Source organism: Euleptes europaea, chromosome 6 (assembly GCF_029931775.1).
Source record: "Euleptes europaea isolate rEulEur1 chromosome 6, rEulEur1.hap1, whole genome shotgun sequence".
NCBI classification, from domain to species: Eukaryota; Metazoa; Chordata; class Lepidosauria; order Squamata; family Sphaerodactylidae; genus Euleptes; species Euleptes europaea.
The window spans coordinates 49,758,030-49,781,558 of record NC_079317.1 but is presented as its reverse complement, the minus strand read 5'-3'; the positions used below and the strand labels follow the sequence as shown (position 1 = coordinate 49,781,558).

At 43.7% G+C, this 23,529-nt stretch overlaps 1 protein-coding gene and 1 long non-coding RNA gene across 3 annotated transcripts; both read right to left on the bottom strand.

The window, feature by feature from the left end:
- Positions 1-431: 431 nt before the first annotated feature.
- On the bottom strand, positions 432-19,613 carry IVD (isovaleryl-CoA dehydrogenase). Of its 2 annotated transcripts, XM_056851229.1 has the most exons (12): positions 19,470-19,613; positions 17,803-17,892; positions 17,300-17,351; positions 16,016-16,185; positions 12,923-13,016; positions 11,298-11,434; positions 9,821-9,917; positions 5,986-6,079; positions 2,968-3,049; positions 1,746-1,850; positions 1,204-1,276; positions 509-768 (listed from the first exon to the last, which is right to left on the bottom strand). In XM_056851229.1, the coding sequence occupies exons 1-12, from the start codon at positions 19,611-19,613 to the stop codon at positions 635-637; spliced, it is 1,272 nt and encodes a 423-aa protein (XP_056707207.1). In that variant the 3' UTR covers positions 509-634. The 2 variants fall into 2 exon arrangements, with proteins under 2 accessions (XP_056707206.1, XP_056707207.1); XM_056851228.1 differs by lacking the exon at positions 1,204-1,276 and having other exon boundaries at positions 432-768.
- A 2,630-nt stretch (positions 19,614-22,243) lies between these two features.
- Positions 22,244-23,262, bottom strand: LOC130479710 (uncharacterized). Its single transcript, XR_008933371.1, has 3 exons — positions 23,225-23,262; positions 22,657-22,731; positions 22,244-22,333 (listed from the first exon to the last, which is right to left on the bottom strand). It is a non-coding gene; the product is annotated as an uncharacterized LOC130479710 (long non-coding RNA).
- Between the last annotated feature and the right edge of the window lie 267 nt (positions 23,263-23,529).

Below are 23,529 nucleotides of genomic sequence, written 5' to 3'. Positions count from 1 at the left end.
CATTCTCAATTCACTCTCAGCTGCCACAATGTAGTGTTTTGACATGTTAACTACTTCCAGAGTGATAGATGGTGACATCACCACATGAATCAAGTGCAAAGAGGCAGTCCATCAAAGCAGTGAAGGTTTCAAATGGTACTAATATACTGCAGGAAGCACCCGTAGGGGAAAGGAATGCACAAATAAAAAGAAACTCTTCATCACGTTTTAGCAGCATTTTAGGACCATGACCTTTTAAGTTTGAACTTGCAGTCAGGATCCCGTAAGGTTCCATCGTAAATAAGGTTTTCAGGGATGTCAGTAATGCAACAAATGCAATGTGTTGGGGGAGAGGATCTACTTTAATGATTCTTGGAAACAGGTATCTGGTTAAGAGTTTAAAAAATGTCATTCACTTTAGAATGAGGCATGATGGCAAACGTTCACATATCCCACCTGGAGTGCCCAGTCTGTTCCAGTGCAATGTAATCATATTCTTAGAAAAATGTAGCAGCACGTGTAGAGAGAGCTAAAGGTCAAGAAGAGTCACACAGAGGCAGCCAGAGTCGTAACAGGAACAGAAAAGTACTTGTGCGCTTTACAATCTTGGGACCCAAGGCCTCTTGCTTTGGGGAACTCAACTTCTCTGGTGCTGTTACTTAAAGGCAGAATTAAATGATCGACCAATGACGATCCTTCGCACTTCACTTGTTCCTGCCCCAATTTCATATAGCTTGGCATCTCGCAGAAAACGGCCCATGGGGTAATCATTGATGTAGCCATTTCCACCTGAAAAATAAAGAGAGAACCTAAGGAGCTAAAGAGAAGCGGAGCTCCGGAATGTAGACTGATTGCTTATGAGTAAAACACAGCTTTTGGGACGAAGACTTTTTACTTCAGTTGAAGCAAAAATCATCTACAATTGAATGGTAGCTATAAGGCAGTGATTAGCACAGGATAACAAGGAGACTGCCTTTATCCAACTGTCTCTTAACCAGGGTTGCCAGATTTTAAAACTGGTTCCTCTTACTGTCCCTTTAATATCAGACTGATCTGCAGAAAAAACTAGGTGATGTTATTTACCTTCATGCCTGAAAAGCTTTAACTATCCATTTTCATACATTAACCCTCTGCTGAATGGACAGGATGTTTTTTTCCTAGCCAATTGGCAACCCTACCTAACTAGCTTGCTTCTCAGTGGGACAACTGCATCTACAATCTTACCCAGACATTGGATTCCATCCAAAGCAACTTGAGTAGCACATTCTGCAGAGTAGAGAATCACTCCTGCACAGTCCTAACAAAGGGAGATAAGATCATTTTACACAGATGGTAGAACTTCAGGCTCCAATGCACAGCTTCTTCAGCCAGATCCTTTTTCCTATATACCTTTGGCAGATCTCTCTAAGCTAATCTCCTCCCCTGTTAATCAAGATTCAAATTAATCTGAAGGGTCACAGATACACATCATTTTCTTGTGCAGCAAGAGTACTAAAAGTCCTGCAAAGCTAGACACCCAGCCTCTCCCATCTATTCCTCCAAATCAAAACAAACTACAACTTTTTATTCCACGCCCGAGTGATGTATGTAGAAGATAAGAGTAACCAATCATTGCCATATTTAAAGCATACATAGTTATAAGTGACACCACAGCTACTTGTAATATTGGAATAATGAGAACAGTGTATGTTGTACTAGTAAGTAAAGTCAATTCCATTGCCACACAGTCGAGGAAGTTGTCTTCTTCAAAGAAACATAAGGCTCACCTTTGCATTTAAATGTCCTTGGTCACAGGCTTTTGCTACGTTGTAGGTATACTGTCGACATGCCATCAACCGGGTGTACATGTCAGCCATTTTACCCTGCATAAGCTTAAAAGTATAGGGAGGTGGGGAAAGAGAAGAGGTTGTTTGAATGACAGCTAAATCTAATATATGGAAAAAGTGAAAGGGGCAGAAGCTTGACGTAACATTCAGGGTAAAAGAATGGGAAACTGAATTCTTTGCAGCAGCCAAGTCTTCAGTTTGGTTTAGGTAAGATTAAGGAAATAAGAACTAGATCTACAAAGGATGATAATTTTTGTGTCTGGATCTTTCTCTCTCTGTGAAGCCCCATGCCACTTGCAGTTGCACCTATCCAAAAGAGATGTTTTTTGGCAGTAGCAGACTAAACCTGGTGTGTGAGTCAGTGTCTTTGTACTGTAATTTGCATTGGGGGGAGCCCTACGCTGTATGCATACAGACTTTCCAAACATGTGAACTATCCAAACACATTAATCAGACATGAAGCTGGAGCAGTTGCTGAGCTGCAAGGGAAGTGGGCACCCCTATTTACCCATCTTTTCTAAAAGCAGCTGCATCCCTGGCTTATACCAACTATGGGGAAAGGAAGGGGAAGGCTAGCCTAGCTCCCAGATTGCTTAGATTCATTTTCTATTGCTGTCCATACTGCAAAGTCAACCAGAAGCTAGAATAACTGCTGGATGAGTGTTAGCATCCTTTCTATCCAAATGAAGACTGCTCTTCCAATGGGACTGAGCTATGATAGTGAGAGATTCAGCACCATTTCAACAGTAGTAAAGTTACAGTGCAAAGTCACCATCTGATTCCAAATCCTGAACTTGGAAGCTGTGAACAGTAATTATATCAGTTCTTTGAAGCTTTCACAGAGTGTCATGAGCAAACCCAATCCAAATTCTGATCAGATTTCCACACCACTAAGTTTCTGAATGAGGGTGTCTGAAGTTTTAGCAGTACAACACTTTTTCCCATTACATTAAAGTAGACAGAAATGCAAAAACAGGAAATTGTTAGCTTCTGTTTTGCATGTTAGGGAATAAGCCAAATCAAACCTGATGGAAACACCCTGATAATAGAAATTAATCCAAAACCTTTCTATGGCTTATGACAAGTGCAAAGGAAACAGGATTTGGTCAGGTTATTGAAGCATGCTTTAGACGTTCATTGTCTACCTACTGCTTGCTCTTACCTGGAAATAGCCAATTTTCTGTCCAAAGGCTTCTCTCACATGTAAATAAGGCAAAGCATGATCAAGGACAGCCTGCATGATTCTGCCAAGGAAAGAGACACTCAGTGACATAGGGTGCTGTAGGACAAGGAAAAACTATTAACCAACCAAGTGGTGACTAAGAAGTGCTGAGTTGTTGGAATGCTCTCTTTGGCGTGTTTAAAGGCATGGATATACATCTGTATCTCCTGATAGAGGAAATGTTACAAAAATCTATTAATTAATAACTTTTACCACCTTTGTCCTCCTTTAAAGATGGACGGTTCTATATTTCAAGTCCACATTCTCCTGATGTGAAAATCACAATGAACATTAGAAGGCACAGCTGAGTCAAGGGAGGTGAGGATCATCTTCTAAGAGGAAGGCAATGCACTGCCTCTGTGGTCAAAGGAATAGTATTGTTGTTTTGCTGTAGCCAACATGCCAAAGTCTTGCAGCACCTTAAAGACACAACACATGCCCTGTGAAACAAGCTTTCACGGACTAAAGACCACTTTGTCAGATGCATGAAGTATATCATTCAGTTGGCAGATTGTGCCATGGTGAAAAAATGAACAAGGGGGTGGGTTGGGAAGTTATTACTTTGTTTCAAGTTGGAGGCCACTTCTGTGTGATTACATAATAAAAATATATGTAATTCTGAATTAGGGCAAAGTGTGGTCCAAAACATCTAGACAACGGGGCAAGGACAGAAAGGCGGATTTTCTACAAGCCTGAGGAAAGCCCCACATTTGCAGAAAATATCAAATGTAAAAAAATATACCCACACAATAAAGGTTAAAAACAAACAAACCCAAAACCAAAAATCATGGATTGAGATTTCATGAAACTATTTTGTGAGATCATGGTGAATTTTCTGGGGGTTGCTATGCAACCCTCAACCAACAAGGCTTCCAAGCTTTAGTGTTTACATGAGGGAATGGGGCAGGGGGAAAGAGACTTTTAAAAAAGGTTAAGACATAGGAGGAAATAAAGGTAAAACTGGTGGTGGAAAGAGCAAAAAAGGGAAGCTGAAATTGGAGGGGAGGAGAGAGAGACTGGGCCAGAGGAAGAAACAGAACAAAGTAGGTAGGAAGAAAGGGGTGGGTCTGTCAGAGGGAGAGAAAGGTAGATAGGTGTGGGGGAGAGTCTGCAGATGCTGGCAGGGGAAGGAAAGAGGGAAAGCTACAGGGAGATACAGGGCTGTTTAGCTTGGAAAGGTGGTGGTTAAGGGGAGACAGAGGTCTATAAAATTATGCATGGTATGGAGAGAGTGGACAGGGAGAAGCTTTTCTCCCGCTCTCATACTAGAACGTGGGGTCATCTGCTGAAGCTGGAGGGTGACAGATTCAAAACAGATAAAAGGAAGTATTTCTTCACACAACGCATAGTTAAATCGTGTAACTCCCTGCCCCAGGATGTGGTGATGGCTGCCAACTTGGAAGGCTTTAAGAGGGGAATGGACATGTTCATGGAGTATAGGGCTATCCATGGCTAATAGTCAAAATGGATACTAGTCATGATGCCTGCCTATTCTCTCCAGGATCAGAGGAGCCTGCCTATTATATTAGGTGCTTTGAAACACAGGCAGGACAATGCTGCTGCAGTCGTTTGTGGGCTTCCTAGAGGCATCTGGTTGGCCACTGTGTGAACAGACTGCTGGACTTGATGGACCTGGGTCTGCTCCAGAATGGCCTTTCTTATGTTCTTATACACAGTGGTAAAATGAGATCCTCTTGTGAGTCCTCATAGGTTCCTCATTTATATTGCTGTATAAATACACCATCTCAGTTTAACTCTTCATGCATCTAAGACAGTCATTTATTAAGCAACAACAATTCTTTTTATCCTGTAAAATTTCTGAGAAGAATGTTAGATTAACCTTTGTTGTCATCAAGTCTCTATTTTGGTGTGCCTGCCTTTCTTCTCTTCATCTTGGCAGAGACCAGCTTCTTTCTGTGAGTCACAAGGCTCCCAAACAACTGACTTGCCTGAGTTTTGTTAATTAGTCCCTTCACTAAAATCACCTTTAGATGTCACTCTATTCAATTTTTCCAGTACTTCGGTAACTTGCAATGGGAACTTTCCCACATTGTCACAGATTCCTTGGTTGCCACTTGTGTAGATGACTTCCCCGTGTGGGTTATTGATTGTATTTTTACTCTACCTTTTCTCCAAACAATTCAGAGCACTATACATGATTCTCCCCTCATCTGAGTTATCCTCACTACAATCTTGAGAGGTAGATCAGACTGAGAGAAAGTGACTGGCCCAGGATCACCCAGTGAGCTTCATGACCAAGTAGTGAATTGAACTCAGGTCTTTCAAGTCCTAGTCCAACATTCTTCCTTAACCTAGGTGTGAAACCTCAAACAGCTTCTAGAAGTGAGAGGCAGCAGGATGATTCTCTGTCTTATATTCAGGCTACCTAGTGTGAAGTTGGGACCAGTGGAATGTTAACCCCATTCATGCAGACCCATTCTAGAGTACATGGGTCTTGCTGCACCAGCTAAGGCTTATATACATAACTTTCCATCTCTAGGACAGTTTCTCATCCCCATCTCTTTGAAGGAACAGCATGAAGAAGTCCATAGCAGGGGAAAGGAGGACTGCATTTCTGAACCCCAGTGTGGTATTACTGACACAGGCAGATATTACCGCTCTATGTGAGAACTTTCCAACCATAAGCATGGTAGTGGCTTCATATGCTCCTAAAGACAACTGCATGGGGGATGCCAGGGATATAAATGGGTCCTTCTCCTGGGCTGCTTGAAAATGTTAAGCACAAAGAACCTTCCAGGTGGAATAAGGGAGGTACAAAGATCAGTTAAAAATGGAAAAGGAATCTATCTTCTCAGTTGGAATAATTCCCCCCTGCAAAGAACAAGGGTATATTTAAGTGGCAATGAATTATCATCACGATTACTGCCACAAATGGGAAAAAACCTGGTGAAACAGAACAAGGTACATAGCTAGAATGGTAAATGAATACATATTTACCCCAGTGGTCCACCACACAACACGAGTCTCTCCAGATCCAAGCCACTCATTAATACATAGACTCCTTTATTCAACTGCCCCAGGACATTCTCAGCTGCGAGAAGCAAAGGAAACATACGCCGTGCCTGTCAGAGATTCGTGCACAATCACACAAAATTACTTCATGTATTCCACAGTCACTATTATTTTCAAGCCCCACAAAGGAGAAATATATGTACGTAATTCCAGATGACAAAATGTCTGTAAGGTTCTATATGTTTTGACATCGCCAATGAGGGGCAATCAAGGATAAACTGGCAGTGATGGAAAACAGTTACAACATAATCAACCCAGCACCTTTTATTAAGACCAACCACAACACTAAACAAGTTTGATTTTGGCCCAAAACATACCCCCCTTTTAAAAAACATCCAGCCTAATTAAGAGTCTGAGCAACTTGAAGGTTTGCATGCCATTGAGTGTTATTTTAGTACAAAATTTTACCTGGCTATTCTTTTGGGGTTTTATTTTGGACACATGCAAGTCCCTGCAATGTCTAGTTATTGTATTGTGATTAAGAGGGTAACTGATGTGAAAGGACTGCCGGAGTCTGATACAGGAATGGAATCTGGATGTGGAGGCTAAAATATTTATTATATCAGCATGGCAGATTTGTATACATTCATCCATTTGAATGGTGTCAGCAGAGTTGCCAGCATTCTGTGTTTTAGAATTTAGCACAATTAAGTTCATTATTAAAACAATGACATGCTTACTTATTTTATATAAAATTATCCTATTTCTGCTAAGCATGAAGAGGGGCTAATAGCTTATCAGGTCACTGAAGCCGTTCCCCTTGACCAATAGAAATCTTGCTCAGTACCAAATCAGCTTCAAAATTCTACCATGTATTGGATGCGGCCCTGTATTACTGCTGAGTAAATATACCCGAGTTCTTTTTGCCCCCTTTCCTCCCAACCTAGCACCCCTGAAAAACTATTCCAGAGGGTCAGGAACCTTTGGGAACAATGTGGGATGTGGTCTTTGGGCTGTAGCCAAATGTGAGGATTATCAGGAATTCCATCCCCACCCCCACATAGTCTTGGAGCTATTCCAGAGGGTAAGGAACCTCTGGGAACAATATGGGATGTGGTGTTTGGGCTGTAGAATTCTCCCCCATAATCATGGAGGCACTCATGTGAGAGGAGAGGGGGATTTCTGACAATTCCTCCTTCAGGCTGCAGCCCCACACCATATGAGTAAGGCAGCTAGAAGAAGAGACTCACAAAGTGCAGAGAAGGTTAAGAAAGAGAACAGAACAGAAGCATTTGAATTCGTGGAAAGTACCTGGAGAGTGACCTGAACAACTATGCCCCAGGCAAAATATGCAAGATGAGCTTTCAGAGCCTCTTTTGGCCATTGCTACATGACCTAAGAATGTGACTCCATGGGTAGTTTTGGCTATCAAAGGAACCAGCACTGCTGAAACATCGCCACGAACTAATATAGCAGACAAGGTTGTAGCACTAAAGTACACTTTGATCTTTAAGGGAAAAATTCTTCCCAGCATGTGAAACAAGTGATGTGGCCAAATCTCACCCTGGGAGGATCAGGGGCAGCAGTAATGGTTCAACGAGAGAACAAGTCTTTGGCACTACTGCTGATCTCTTCCACTGAGCCAAAGACAGGGAACCTGTTGCCATGAGAACTTGCGCATTTGTCAGGATCAGGATCAGAACACACACCAAGGGGGGGGGGAATCAGATCCTGACATCTCTTTCGAGAACATTTCTGACCTCAGAATGCAAGTCTTCAAAATGAGAAGTGTTGCCCCTGGGAGAGCACGTGCAAGCCACCAGCCTGCAGCTCTGCAGGAACAGCAGCACATCATCCATCTAGCTAATGGCAAAAGATTTCCATTCTATAGCAAAAAACTGGTAACAAACCTCCTAAATTTGCTTCCACAGAGACTTAAAATGTGATACTCAGTGCACTCCCAAGAACACTTTCCCGGGAGTAAGCCCTATTGAACCAACTAGAGTAGGGCCTTTTATGTGTGGTCTGTTTCCGCTGGATCTGCTGCTCTCTTAACTGCACAGTATTTGCAGTCAAATTCTCAAAACACTATGCAGAGGAGCTTCCCCTCCCTGAAGAAATTCCAGGAGTACCTTGTGATCACTTAAGCATCCCCAGCAGAAATGCGTAACTTCTGAGTCCCTGCCCCCTGAAAACGCTGCTTTGTAATTGGCTGTAGTGTATTTTTTTTAAACATGTCACCAGCCCCAACCACCCTGCAGTGGGATTCTTTAATTTGAACTGAACACAGTGGCCATTTTACAGCCAAAGCAGAGAAGGATCCGGACAAACACCTCCCCAACTGATTTGTTTCTGGCTACCTCAATGCAGGGGTCATAAGAATATAAAAACACTTGCATGGTCATTTCCATTTCATTGTTCCATTGGTAATCTTGCATTGTAAACAAACAAAAAAAGTCTTTCTTGCTTGCAGATCCCTGCTTCCGCCAGGGTGGTGGTGGGGTCTCGGGCATCTTCCTTCCCTCCCATTCCCCCCCTTCCCCTCCACACACCACTAGTTACTTAGTTTTCGCTAAAATGCTTTAAAATTGATCTGAAATAACAAGTGCAAGCACATGCCACCTTTTCCATCCTGCAGACTCTAATGCCACAACGTTACCTCCGAAGAATTAAGCCCGGTCATGCTTATTCATAATCAGAGGTCAATTAGAGCACAAAATAGCAAGGCTCCCTTTTTACAAAAAGGAAAGCAAATGTGAGAGACCATGACCGAAGTTTTGAGACATCCGAGACAACAATGGAAGTTCAACCTTTGTTGCAATTATAGTGTTTTTTTTAAAGGGTGCTGCTGTCCCCACTCCCGGCATTTACATCCAGTACTTTGCCACTGGAGAAAATCTCTGGGGGGAGAAAAATGAGTGGATAAGCCACCCCAGTACTTGGGAGGGGTGTGTGAAAGTTTACATTGCACAACCCCTTCAAAAAACCTACCTCTCCCCCTCCCAAAAAAAGTTTCTAGCTAACCTAAAAAAGCATTGCTTAGAAAGAGGAGCAAGGGGAGTTGTCCACAATCCTCCATCTGTGTTGCTAGAAGCCTGTTAAAGTCCTTCCTGTGGAGGACTGAAACAGACCCACACTTGCCAAGAAACTAAGCAAATAAGCAGCCTCACTTGCAAATGGCTTTGACAAAAGTAGGAGAGAGAAGTGAAGAATGAACATGGGGAGAAAAATCCGAAATGACAAGTATGCACAAGACCGGCTTTCTATTAGGGATCGAGGCAGGCTTTAAACTCGGGGTAAAACAGCATCCAGAAACCGCAGGGGAAATGCAGGCGGTAGAGCAAAGTGACTTCCGAAGGTAGGAAAAATCATGCATAATCCCAACAAAGCCCCAAAGTAGTCTGGTGGTGATGCAAGGCAAACAACCCATGCATAAAAGGCCCAGGAATCTAAGTAGACCAGCACAGGATGGGACTTTAGCCTAGCTAATGGACAAAAGCTTTTAATTGGTGGCTCTGGAAGATCAGCCCCTTCTGAATCTACTTCTTGTGATCAAGACTGAACAATTGCAGATTAATCAGACTAAAGTCATTTGAGGTGAGCACAAAGCCCTACCCTAATTTATATTCATGAAAAACTACTCAAATAACTGCCTTTTATTTGTTATTTGCTTGAATAGTTTTATAGCATGTAATTACGGGGTTTTAATGTTGGTTTTATTGCTTGATTTTGTTTGCCAGATACTTTGATAAACAAAGATAAGTAAAACAGTTTTCATGTACAGAGTGAGGCAACACGGTACAGTGTAGACATAACTCACCCCGAATCTTGCAGTCCTCAAAGACCAGTTCACAGGTATTTGACCCTCTCATCCCCAGCTTATCAAGCTTTTGGGCAGTGCTGAAACCAGGCGTTCCCTGAAGAAGAAGCATTTCCATTTGTAGTCACAGCAACCACAAAAGTTACATTCTCCAAGTTGCCAGTTTTACAATAAGCAGAGACTAGAAATCACACAGAAAGGTTTTGGGTGGTAGTGAATGGGTGTGTCTGTGTGAAGGAAGTGAACATGCACAATGATGTAGAGCCAGCAAATAAGCTGGGGTAGTGGAATCCATGCTTTAATGTATGCAATGCTTGAATTTATATAGCAGAGAAAAGTTTTTTTTTAAACCTTGAAAAATTTCCCACAAAAATGAAGCCACTTATCATTTATACAGCACAATCTACTATGCACTGTATCAAAAATACAGCATAATGCAAGCACGCATACAAGTACAAAATTTACTTCATGAAAACATTGACTATGCTATAAAATTGCAGCAGAATCATACTTCAGCATTTTCCTAAGATTTGATGTCACCAAGTTTCATGCTTTTACAATTTGAGAATTTCTAATGTACAGTAAACAAAGTCTGCCTAGTAAATGTCGGGCTGTGATGTCACCCCATGGGTCAGGAATGACCTGGTGCTTGCACAGGGGACCTTTACCTTTACCTTTTTAATGTACAGAAAACAGGTCTAATACTCTTATCTTAAAACTGATAGCCACCATGAAATCTTGCCCAAAGGGGACTTCCAGTAGACCTCTCCAGGGCAGTGGCCCAAAGGGACGGGGGGCTGCACAGACCTGCAGTGTGAAGCCCATCACATCAGCATGCCCCCCCCCCTTTAAAGCCAGGTGCTGCCAGGGTGCTTTCCACCAGAAAATCTTTTGGCTGGACTATACCCAGCATCGAGCTCGCTTTCCCTGGATCACGTGGGGCCCGATCTTACTTGGAGAGTGCGTGCTTCAGCAGACTTTCAGCCACTCAGCTGACCACTGAGAATGTGCTCCAGCTTCCGGCTGCCCCTGCTTGAGTCTCGTTGCCTTGAGCCATGGAGGATGGCTCTTGAGTTGTGCAGTGAGGGTGCTGCTCTGGTGCGGAATGCCTCAACGCATCAAGGAGCCATGCAGAGGCTCATGGCCAGGTGGATCCTGGGTTTGCCATTCCACACTTTCCCCTTGGTAGATGGGCTGGGGAGACCGGGGTCATATCACGTGACAGGCGGGTCACCCGATACGGGGATCCATCCCCAGGCTGTGCCAGTGCTCCTGCAGTTGTAGCTGTGGCCTAATTTTTCCAACGCAGGCTATGTGTGGTTCATTCTCCTCAACAGCTGCCCCTCCCCTTCTAGCCCTTGGGGCCGCAATCAGCCCTCTCACAGCCGAGTGACAAGATGCCACTTAAAGGTACTTACTCAATATTGAGTCAATCAAAGAGGAATGAGGAGGAAGTAGGGTGCCTTGCCAAACCTACCTTCTCTACAATGAATGCAGTTATACCCTGAGAAGCTGGAACAGTGTTGGCATTTGTCTTGGCATAAACTATTAGAACATCAGCATCTGGCCCATTGGTAATCCAGAACTTGTTCCCATTCAAAACAAAATAGTCCCCTAGAAAGAAAGGAGGGAATCAGTTAATTCTCACAAAGACATCAACCACCCACCCCCAGAATAGCCTGTTAACTCTGGTCAACCACTAATATTCCTACAAGTAATACTTCCTAGTTTTTAGTGCTTGATTACCTCCTATTCCAGATCCAAACTATTAAAGGAATAAACCATTTGTTGAGTTAAACCTGCTCATTTCTATAACTGAAAACACCAAGGCTTAACACTCAACCACCTATTTGAGCTTTACAGAGATGCCTAGACATTTTGGAGACTGGTAACAGAGGCAGTTTTGGCATACCCAGTGCAAAGAACTGTGCCTCTATCCAGGGCTGGTTGTGGGTACACGACTGTTTGTGGGATCCATCATGTCAAGGGAAGATGGTCCCTCCATGCAGTTAGGAGTGGTGGGAGTACCCAGTCTGGGCTGCCATTCACCACCTCTGCCAGGATATCAGTTTGGACACAAGCAGTCTTGAGGCCCTTCAGAATTTTAGTAAAAGACTGCTTTTTTATTGTGACGTTTTTATTATATTACATTTTAGAAACTGCCTCAATTCCGGTTAGGAGATCTAAAGATATTGATATTCCCCCCCTCCCCCAAAAAGTTGGTTGCTTCCACAGCAATTCAGTTTTATGAAACAAAGGGCTAGAATTGCCTGGGCCTGGTGACATACACATTAACTCTCACACAGAATGTGTGAGACTGTGTGTGGGGTGGTTTGCCAAGTGGGATATTGATCACCAAGTCTCAAATATTATAAAACGATGACCCCCTTCAAATTGCACTTTTGCCTCAACCTGCCCCCCCCATACATTCTCTTTTCCCCATGTCTCTTCACTGCTAACCCAAAATAACTGGGCTGCAGAGTCAGGAACTCATGACACTCACTTTCCCCCCACTACTGCAGTCTAGCAAGCCTAATCAGGTGGCAGCCTAGAGTCTGCAAAACAAAAACAAAACAAACAAAAACCCCAGGCTTTTTTTTTATTAAAAAAAATAGGCTATTAAAAATGCAAGCCTATTTGTAATCCCCCCAAACATACATACGGAGCGATCAGTTGCCACTTCACGAGGTGAAGTTTGAGAAATGCTTCATGGCTGAACACAAGGAGTGGAGGAAAACGTAAAGCTCTGGGAATTGCAGCCAAGCCTTCCTGCAGACTGCCTATGCCTGACTGAACATGCTGTGGACGGGATGGGCAGTGATAAAGGAGAAATGGAAAGGCAGCGGCCTCAGAAAGTCCTAGTTGGATGGCAGCAGCAGCAGAGAGCTGTAGTGTGAGATGCCAAGTCTCCATCTTTCCTGTGAACTCTTGCTTTACGCAGACCTGTGGCAACCATGCCATTCTCCTGTTATTCCATATGGGAGATGTTCAAACTGATCTTTGAACATAAGACAATGCAGAGGGAAGCATAGAAGGCGACTTCCCAAGACCGGCTGCAGTTTTTAATAAGCAACACCCTCCATTGCCCATGCAGTTTTTTACCTTCTTTATCTGCCCTCAACTTCATGGAGACCACATCAGAACCAGAGTTGGCTTCACTCATGGCTAGGGCTCCAACATGCTCTCCACTGATAAGCTGGGAAGGAAAAAAAGATTTTATTTATTTACTCCAGTTACACCACACCTTTCGTCCCAATGGTGACTGAAAGTGGCTTATACCAATCTCTTCTCCATTTTATCCTCACAACAACCCTGTGAGGTAAGTTAGGCTGAGTGTGCGCAAATGGCCCAAAGTCACCCAGTGAGCTTCCACAGCAGAGTAGGAATTCAAGCCTGACTCTCCCAGATCCTAGCCTGATCACTGAACCACAAAATGATAAGAAAGGTGCAAAAGACCAATAAATATTTTGCTGTAGTTATTCCCACCCTCACCCTTTTTAAACATCACAATTAAACCTAAAAGCCTTTTTCATACTAGAAGAAGAAAAGTTGGTTTTTATATGCCAATTTTCTCTACCTTTTAAGGAGAATCAAACTGGTTTACAATGTCCTTCTCTTCCTCTCCCCACAACAGACACTTTGTGAGATAGTGGAGGCTGAGGGAGCTTGAAGAGAACTGTGACTAGCCCAAGGTCACCAAGCAGGGTTCATGTGGAGGAGGGTGGGATCAATCCCAGTTCTCCAGATTAGAGTCAGCAGCTCTTAACCACCACACCACGCTGGCTCTACAGAGACACTGCCAAACAGGAGCATTACCTTTGGCACAACCATCCAAACAGCCTCACCTACGCTATTCCCGAAAAAGGCGAGTAGCAGCAGCTCTATCAGGCTGTGGGAGATAAGCACGGCAGCCATGGCTTTAGAACAACAAGGGAATGGTGCTGAGAGAACCATGTCTGGCAGCCATGTCTGTTCCCTCTCTCAAATCTTGCCCTCTACTGTCTTTTGAAAACAGATGAGCCAAAAGTGGCAGCCAGTTTAGGTACTCTTTGAATGAGGCCAGATCATTGAAACCATGTGGATCTGCAGGGTATGGAAAGAACCAGGAGGACAGAATGAGATGCCAGGACGTTAGGCAATAAATTAAAGCCGCAATGCCCTTGTAATGGAAGAGCAGATGGTCACCCTCCTCCTGTGCCCCCTTATGCCACTCTCTGGCACAGCAGCATTGCCTCTCCCCCCACCTTTGTCAGTTTCTTCCTCTCCTTTTCTCTTTCTACATTTTCCCCTCCCTAACTTTTTTTCCTTTTCAAACTCAATCAGCACACGTATTAAAGACAGGTGAGATAATGGTCACCAACTGGACTACTATTCATTAATGTTTCTTGATGGTTGCTTTAGAGGGCTACTTTGTGAGCTACTGAATAGGGGTCTAAGCAATACTTCAGATAACTGGAATTCTAGCTACACACAAGTTTCAGCTCATGTTTGGGTGGGTGAAATTTGTTCAGTGGCATTAGGAATGGAATCATTTTGTGCTCGACCATTCAGCCATGGTTCAGTTCACTTGAGTGATAGCAACAGATTATAACAAGGCTTTGCAAAACCAAAGGCAGCAACTAGGGTCTACCATACACACACAAAAACACAATTGTACTATAGTTAAATTGTGAAACTCCCTGCCCCAGGATGTGGTGATGGCTGCCCCCTTAGAAGGCTTTAAGAGGGAAGTGGACATGTTCAGGGAGGAGAGGGCTATTCATGGCTACTAGTAAAAATGGATGCTAGTCATGATGCATACCTATTCTCTCCAGGATCAAATGAGTATGCCTATTATATTAGGTGCTTTGGAACACAGGCAGGATAATACTGCCACAGTCATCTTGTTTGCGGGCTTCCTAGAAGCACCTGGTTGGCCACAGTGTGAAGAGACTGCAGGTCTGGATGGACCTGCTGGACTTAATGGACCTGATCCAGCATGGCCTTTCTTATGTTCGTACCCTAAATTCATTGAAATTAATGGACATAGAAGGATATAAGCAGCTTGCAGATCTCAGAAATTAAACAGGGTTGGCCATGGTTATTTGAATGGGAGACCACCAAGGAAGAGTAGGTTTGCTGTGGAGAGGAAGGCAAATGACAAACCATTTCTGCTTATCTGTTGCATTGAAAACCCCATGAGAGGTGGCCATAAGTCAGTTACTATTTGACAGCACTTTATTATTAGAATGTATAACTTGGCTTAATATTGCACTGATAACTTTTCAAGCTATTAATGGAACTAATAAGTAGTTGGTCACAGCTGTGGTATGCAGAGATGGAGCTGAAGCTTAAGAACAGGAAATTACAGTTCAAAGATGCCCATTCTAATTTACAGTATAGACAGGCATGGTGCAACCAATCATGTCAGCCATTCATTCTTTCTTCATAAAAGAGGTAGTAGAAAGCTTCTTTCCCCCCTCTTCACATGAGCTCTACTATAGGAAAGAATCTTCTGATAGCTCGATGACCATTTTCTTTAACCTTGCCACTGTGCACTTGCCCCAGCAGGACTCTTACATAAGGGGGAATTATAGAGAGGAGTTTCACACATGTCCACTAACCATATTAAACTCCTCTACACTTGCTGACTTGCAGTGGAATACATACACCAACTTCACTGAAAAGCACCTGTCCCAGAGAACACTAGACAGCATGGAAGTTCTGCCTGCCCTGTGATGGTTTATTCACCTTGATAAAGATGCTTGTATGAAGGAACCCTAAGAGAGTCATGAATCCAAATGCCATTCCTTGTCACACTTGACAGCAAGATATACAGTTGCAAGGAATTCCACACTTGAATCCCCCAGGTACAAGATGGAAGGGAAATGCTATAGTTGCGCTCAGCAATTCTGTGTCTTCAGTTTGGATCTACAACCAGTTGCTGCCTTTTCTCAAACAGAGTTAGGTCTACCGATCTAGGTCTAGCTCAGCAAGGCCATGCAGGAAAATTTCAGGAATTACTTCAGAATTACTGCATATTTACTAGGATTATCATTCAAAATTCAATTCCGAGACATTAACCAGAATGCTTGAGGCAAAGGGCCTACTTTTTGAACTTTATTTCCCCTGTTCTAAAATGTATACAACAATTACAGCTGTGACCTATCACACCTTTTATTCCCTTCATAAGGCCGAATCCACAGTTCTACGTACCTTGGGTAGGTATTTTTCTTTCTGTGCTTCATTGCCATTTCTCACTAACTGATTAATGCAAAGGTTAGAGTGGGCACCGTAGCTCAGTCCAACTGCTGCTGAAACCCGAGAAATTTCTTCCATCACCAACACATGGTCAAGGTAGCCCATCCCAGATCCACCGTATTCAACTGATGAAAGAGGAGAGGGGAGATTAATAGAGACCTAAACACATTTGTCACAGGAGACAAACCAGAGACAACATCTATATAGAAAACATGTCACCATGAAACAGTCTTTCTACTTGGGTAGCTTTGGCTTTTGACCAGCAAGCAGTAAGCTGGCCATGTCTGTTTTTCCTCTGAAAGTCTCAACTCCTCTATCTTAAAGATCACAGAGAACTGATTGTCTAGAAAAACCAGTAATGTGCTAACACTCCCCCCTGTCCCACATCTGTTCTAGTTATTACATTTTTATCTTGCCTCCCCCACCCCATCATGGAAATCTAGGTGGTCAATATATGGTTCCTTTACAAGCACTGACCAGATCCAACCAGGCTGCTGTACCCAACTTTACTCTGGGACTGCACATGCATGCATGATCAATGCAATGAAATATAATCAAAAAGACCAACTCAGAATGAAGAATGTCCTGTATCAAGGGGTTTGGGAGGGGAAGCAAGGAGGAAGAACACAAACTGATGAACTTATTTCCATGTAAATATGTAGAAAAGATAGAAGCCGCTCCTATCTGCTCAACAATGGGATGTCATGTACCCTGAGAGAAGAATGGAGTAACTCAACGTGAAAGAAGATCACCTATGAACCCTGAGAGTGACAATCAATATGACTAAAGAAAAGGGAGCTGCATTCACTCAAGGAAATAAGAACATGTGTGAGATTTTCAGTCAAGGGTACAGAAAGGGACCGTGGCTCAAGGGTAAAGCCTCTGCTTGGCATGCATAAGGTCCCAGGTTCAATCCCTGGCATCTCCAGTTAAAGGGACCAGGCAAGTAGGTGATATGAAAGACCTCTGCCAGAGACCCTGGAAAGCTGCCGCTGCCGGACTGAGTAGACAATACTGATTTTGATAGACCAAGGGTCTGATTCAGTATAAGGCAGGTTCATGTGTTCATACATGGACACAGAAAATGAACTGCAAGAACCTATGCTGTTCAAGTGGTGTTCTAAAATATCCCATTGTATTCTTGTTGGTTTGTGACAGGAGGCAGCCCTTATTTACAGCACGGGTGTGTTCTCAGGACTGGGAAATGAGCTTTTCAGAACAGGCTGAAGAGACACTCACCAGGAGCAGTTATTCCCAGAACTCCCAGCTCTCCTAGCTTCTTCCAAAAATCCTACAAAGAGCGGGACAAAAGCTATTAGCAAGGTAGACAGTTGGTACGACTTTGAGCATATTTTATTTATTTATTAAAACATTTTTACCCCACCTTTCCTCATGGTTCAGGGCAGCTTACAATAATAGAGGCACCTGGTTGGCCACTGTGTGAACAGACTGCTGGACTTGATGGGCCTTGGTCTGATCCAGTAGGGCCTTTCTTATGTTTAAAAAGGGCAGCTTACAATAATAGTTTAAAAACAGTTCCAGTTAAAACCAAAATAAAATACCCCCCAAATCTCTCCCTCTTATCAGCTTAATTTCCTCACACAAAAGAAGTTTCACTTTCCAAAATCCTCTGTACTCGCATTCTTAAGCTCATCTCCCAAAGTCAGGCATGCAGTCAGTCTACGGTAAAAGTACAGTTCCTCTGCCACCACGCTAAGAACCAGGCTAGAGAAAGCACTTACCCTCATGCCTTTAAATTCATTCTGCTGGTCAATTTCTTGGGCCTTTGGAGCCAAATGCTCCTGACAAAATTTGATCATGGTTTGTCTAAGCTGTTAAAAGATGCAACATAACAAGGGAAAAAAAAGCTGTAAATCCCAGCGATAACTTGAAGCCTAAATTTTAAATCTACTGAAATTCAGAATGGAGCCTCTGTGGTACCTCTATTGTCCATGGAGCTGTTTGGAAAGTACTTAGGTGGAACAACTGAGTGGACTACTTTGTCCCTTCCCATGTGTATATCTTTTGAGTTTTAAGAATGGGTTTATATTGCTTTTGAACACTTGTCATGTAGCTGTAGTAGGAAATATTTTTAATATTTTGCAACTGAAGTTACAGGTTACTTTAGCAGTACATTCTTATTTTCTGCTCGAGCATAGCAAATACTTAAGAGGGGTAAATTCTCTTCCATCCAACCCTGTTAGTGCAACGTGATTAACAAGGTAGAAAGCAACATAATTGTCAGTGGGTTATTGTGTTTATTTTTAAAAAGAAAAGTCAGTGTTGCCCAAATATCCCAAGCCTGCATGAAATTATGGCTCAGTCCAGAGAGAGGCACACACAACACAAGGCTCAAGACAGCTAGTAAGTCCATGCCTATCTGGTCCGGAAATCAAATCAGCACTCTGGAGAATTCACCTCTGAATGAGCATTACAGAACCACATTTGCCTCAGATCTGCAAATCAAGTTTCCAGTTCAAAACCAGAGTCCAAAATAAGAAGGCGGCTCCTGTACAGGATTTGGACGCACTTTAAAAAATAAATTACGAGGTTTTAACTCGATCTCTTAAGCACTATTTTTTCGTGTGCGCTGTCAAGTCATAGCTGACTTATGGCAACCCAGAAGGGTTTTCAGGGCAAGAGCTGGTTCAGAGTTAAACAAAAACAAACACCGTTTTGCGGCCCTTAAGCCCCATTTGTTAATTGTTTAACAGTTCTGTACCGTTTTAGATCTGGCTTGACAGGTTTCTCCTAAAGGAAGGGGGAGGGGTTTACCACGTCCCAGTTTTATGTTGCAGCCCTGTTGGGAGCAAGCCAACCTGCAGTTTAGCGGCGTTTTTGCAGGTCACGTTTAACCCTGAGCAGTTTGGAGGAGGGTGAAGAGGCTGGTATTTCACCACATGTTCAACGCTCTTCTCCGCAGTCTTAACCCATGTTAAGTGATAGCAAATAAAGTGCTTTAAAAAGGCAATCTCTTTGATCTAAGACAAACAAACGAACCGTGTAGGGCTTGGCTCCAAGCACCCCCTACGCGTCCTGCAAGAAAAGCAGCCCCAGCTTGGTTTTAAAGGACAGTAGAACGCCGCGCAGCTGGATTCCCAAGGCGAGAGTGGCCAGGCGGCTCAAGTCCACCTGCGACCTATATTCTCCACCGTGGGAACCCGCATAAGAAGTGCGGGAACCAGGACAGCCGCAAAAGGAGCAGGCGCTCTGCACATGCTCAGAGCCACTCGCCTCTTTAGGACTATGCCGCACGTGCTAGAACTTCAGTGCTGGCATTAAAGGCAGTTCCGGATCGCACCCCAGCATCTAAAGGACCCCATCAGGGAAAAGAGCCGGGGAAGTGAAAACTTGGAAAGCACTTTTGCGGCCGGATGAAGCCCAGCCCACCTCCCCCTCCCCCCGGTACCTGCTGCTGCTCCTCGCTCAGCCCGTTCACCGTGTCGTCCAAAGTGGCCCCGGCGCAGCCTCGCCGCACCAGCGGAAGCCCCCCACGGGCGCGCCGCCAGGCCCAGCCGGCGACCCTTTTCCCTGCCAGAGCCACAGCCGCCATCTCTGCAGCACAGCTTCGACAGACAGGCCCGGGGATCCCAGCCCCGCCCCGCCAGCGCTTCCCGCCAATCAACACGCAGGGGTGAGGTGGCTGGCCGTCCAATAGTAGTCTCGGTACTGCTAGTGTGGCGGCCAACCGGGTGCATTTTACCCAGAACAGTAGTAGGTTTAAATCTCTTTTTAATACAAGACTGCCCTGTGTGTTTTTCCTTCGCCTGCTCCTCTCCATTATTTTCCTTTTCCCTGTAGACAATTTTTGGATTTTTTTGCCTTTCACTGGGAGTAAATCACATTGAACTCAGTGGGACTTACTTCTGCGCAGGCCACGTGGGAATAAACCCAAGCCCTCCTGAAGTTCTCTGGATACAAAATTACCCCTCAGCCAGTGAAATTAGAAAGAAACTGTGACTCAGTGGTAGAACATCTGCTTGGCATGCAGAAGGTCCCAAGTTTAACCCCCACTTAAGGATCACGTAGTAGGTGATGGCCTGGATGGCCCAGGCTAGCCTGATCTCAGAAGCTAAGCAGGATCGGCCCTGGTTAGTATTTGGATGGGAGACCACCAAGGAAGTCCAGGGTTGCTATACAGAGGAAGGCACTGGCAAACCACCTCTATTAGTCTCTTGCCATGAAACCCCCAAAAGGGGTCGCCATAAGTCGGCTGCGACTTGACAGCACTTTGCACACACAGTAGGTGATGAGAAAGACCTCTACCATGGAGAACTGCGGCCAGTTTGGCAATACTGACTTTGATGGACCAAGGGTCTGATTCTGTGTTCGGCAGTCATGTGTGTGTTCATGCATTCAGTTCTGAATTTTGCCTGTACCAATGCACAGTCTTCAGACACATGTAACCCCATGTACTAGTGTAGAACTAGGCTAGGAGGGGGAAGTGAAAGATGTAGAGCTTAGTTGGTACCTAAGTATCAACCAGGCTGCTCCCCAATTCCATATAACACTGGGAGGTCTAAACACTGCCACAGAAATCATGGAGATAAAGAAACCATCTCCCATGCCTGAAGACCACAGTTCAGATTAGGATACCAACTAAGCCTCCAGCCAATCACAGCTCTCTTAAGCCCTGCATCTCAAGTGCTAAAGCACGCACACAGGACTACACTTCATTGGCTTGTTTGACAAGCCATGATGAAGGAACCTTTGGTAATGGAAACCCCACAGAGAGGACATTTTTCACTGCTCAAAATGCTTACAGGGTCACAGTACAATGTCGTACACCTGCTGAATTTACAACATAACCAACATGGGCTGTGACCAGTGCATCTAGCTGCTATGCTACAGGATAGCCAACTCATCTTCTTGCTGGGCTCCTGCACCACCACAAGCTATTTGAAGACAACTGTTTGACCAGTACAAGTTTGTCCCTTCTCATTGGCATGCAGCAATAGAGACAGCACTGCCTGGGATTCTGTAGTCTGTCAGTGCAGCTTTCAGAGGAACAGGAACCTTGCTGGAAAAAGAGCTGGCAACCCCATTCATTTGCTTGGCTTTCAGAATTCTATCCTGCTTCTGTTCAATAAATGTCTAGATTGTTTCAGAGTTGTGTAGTGCTTCAATTGAGATTTGATAGATCTATTCCCACTCCCTGCTGCTGACTGGCCTCAGCAGTCACGATAGAATTTACACTGGGAGAAGGCTGAGAGTATCTTCTACTGTCTGCACTGTTTTAGAGAATGAAGAGTTGGTTTTCTCTACCTTAAGGAGTCTCAAAGCAGCTTACAATCACAATCCCTTCCTCTCCCCACAACAGGCACCTTTTGTGAGGCAGGTGAGGCTGAGAGAGTTAGGAGAGAACTGTGACTGGCCCAAGGTCACCCAGCAGGCTTCATGTGGAGGAGTGGGGAATTAAAACCAGTTCTCCAGATTAAAGTCTGCCACTCTTAATCACTGCATCATGCTGCTAGAGGGAAGGACATGGTCTTCAAAGTGCACTATAGCCTGATTACTGGCACTTGTCTGTATGATGGGGGGATGGAAGACAAAGGTTACTGAGATGAACAGAAGCAGATGGCTTACAATTAACACAATACCATTAAAACACTGGCACTAAAGCACAAGCCAAAGCCACTATAAAACAAGCCAGGGCTTAACCAAAGTCTGTACAGCAGAAGTCTTGCATGGTCATTCTGCTAGTCATCATCAGAACCTTTACATAGGCACACACCTCTCTGGTAAATTTCTAGCATTGCCCCTAGTCACTGAACACTTCCCTTGATTACATCTGCTATTTTTTTCCAGCATAAGCTAAGTTTGGCTACTTCACTATCCTGCTGGAAGAGTTCCCCCACTCCCATTTTTGCACACTAAATTTAATGTGTAAGAATACAGAATTGTTGCACAATTGTACAAAGCCAACATTTATTAAGGTAGAACATCTCAACTCACACCTTCCATAAGTTAGACCCACACATGAACAACAGAGATAGAAACATAAACATCAGGATAGTGGGAGGCAATGGTCAAACGAACTCAAACCCCAAATTAATGTTCTATGTAAGTCACTGATTCCCAGCCCGTTAAGCCCTACATTGAGATTAAAAGTTATAGTGTAAGAACAGCCGTTTCCATTTCTGCTGTTACAAATTCATCTTCTTGATTCAAGATAGCAGCAGCAAGCTCTTTCATTTCTCTTTGAAAACACCCCTGCTTCTCTCTGAAGCGGGCTCGCTCCTCCTCCAACTGTTTCCAAGTCATCTTTGCAGTCTATGGGGAAAATAAAACATGTAGTCAAAGTAATGCAGCCTTTCACTGTTAATGGCTACAAGTTCACTTTGCTTGCCCAGCACCAAATAGTTATTCATTTATTTCTCTTCTTGCCAAATAAATCTCCTTTTGCAGTGGAGGTATTGTAGCAATATATCAAAATAGCCAGTTTCATTCAAAAGATCAAAGGTTCTATCAGGCACAAGGATAAAGGATTAGACCAGATCTCTAGTAGAAGGGAAGTTATACTGTGTTGCCCATGCAGATGTGTGCTTAAATGAAAATTCAGACTTCCCAGGGGAAGAAAATAGTTTTAATTTTACTTGGAAATGATCTTTCTTCTCTTTAGCCATCTTGCAGAACAGCTCCAGGTCAGCATTAAGCTTCTCAGTCAAAACCTGAAAGGAAAGCCGCATCAGAAATGAAACAGGAGTCCTGTACCACCTGAGGTTTATAAAGGTCTGAGTTTATTCCCACCTAAGTTTTTTGTGAGTCAGAGCTCAGTTCTTCTGATGCATAGGAGTGTCTATCCTATCAGCTAAATGTTATTATACAAATTTTACTACTTTGGAAGGATAGCCTTATGCATCTGAGGTGAGCTGTGACTAGCCAAAGCTTATTCTGGAATAAATGCTGTTAGTCTTTAAGTGGCTACTGGCCTTCTGTTTAGTTTTCCTACAAGACTAACACGGCTGCCTCTGGAATTAACACCAGAAATGGCATTTTTGTCAAGTTCTGTCCCACACAAGTCTGACCTATTCAATGCATAGCTTCTCAGTTACAATAGCCAATAATGATTCGCAGAACATTTTCAACAACAATAAAGGTGAGCAGGGGAAGCAGCTTTATGCTACCCATCAGTGATAGAAAAGGAAGCAGGTTCAATCTTACCATCATCTCAGCCTGCTCTTCCTTCGTCTTCTCCTCCTTTTCCAAAATTGTGCTACCTGCATCTGATTCACAAATGCTTCATTCAGTTCCAAGAAACATACAGCCATACATTCCGGGTCTATTCATTGCTACATCTGCACAACCCTTGGCTGGTGGTCTGACTCACTGCAAGATAGTTAGGTATGTTTCCTTTTTCCATCTGCACTGAAATCCAGCCTGTATTACCAGAGCAGCCGCCTCTGAAGAATTCATTTAAAACATTTATAAATCCATCTTAGATAGCTGGGAAGCTTGTGAAGAGAGAG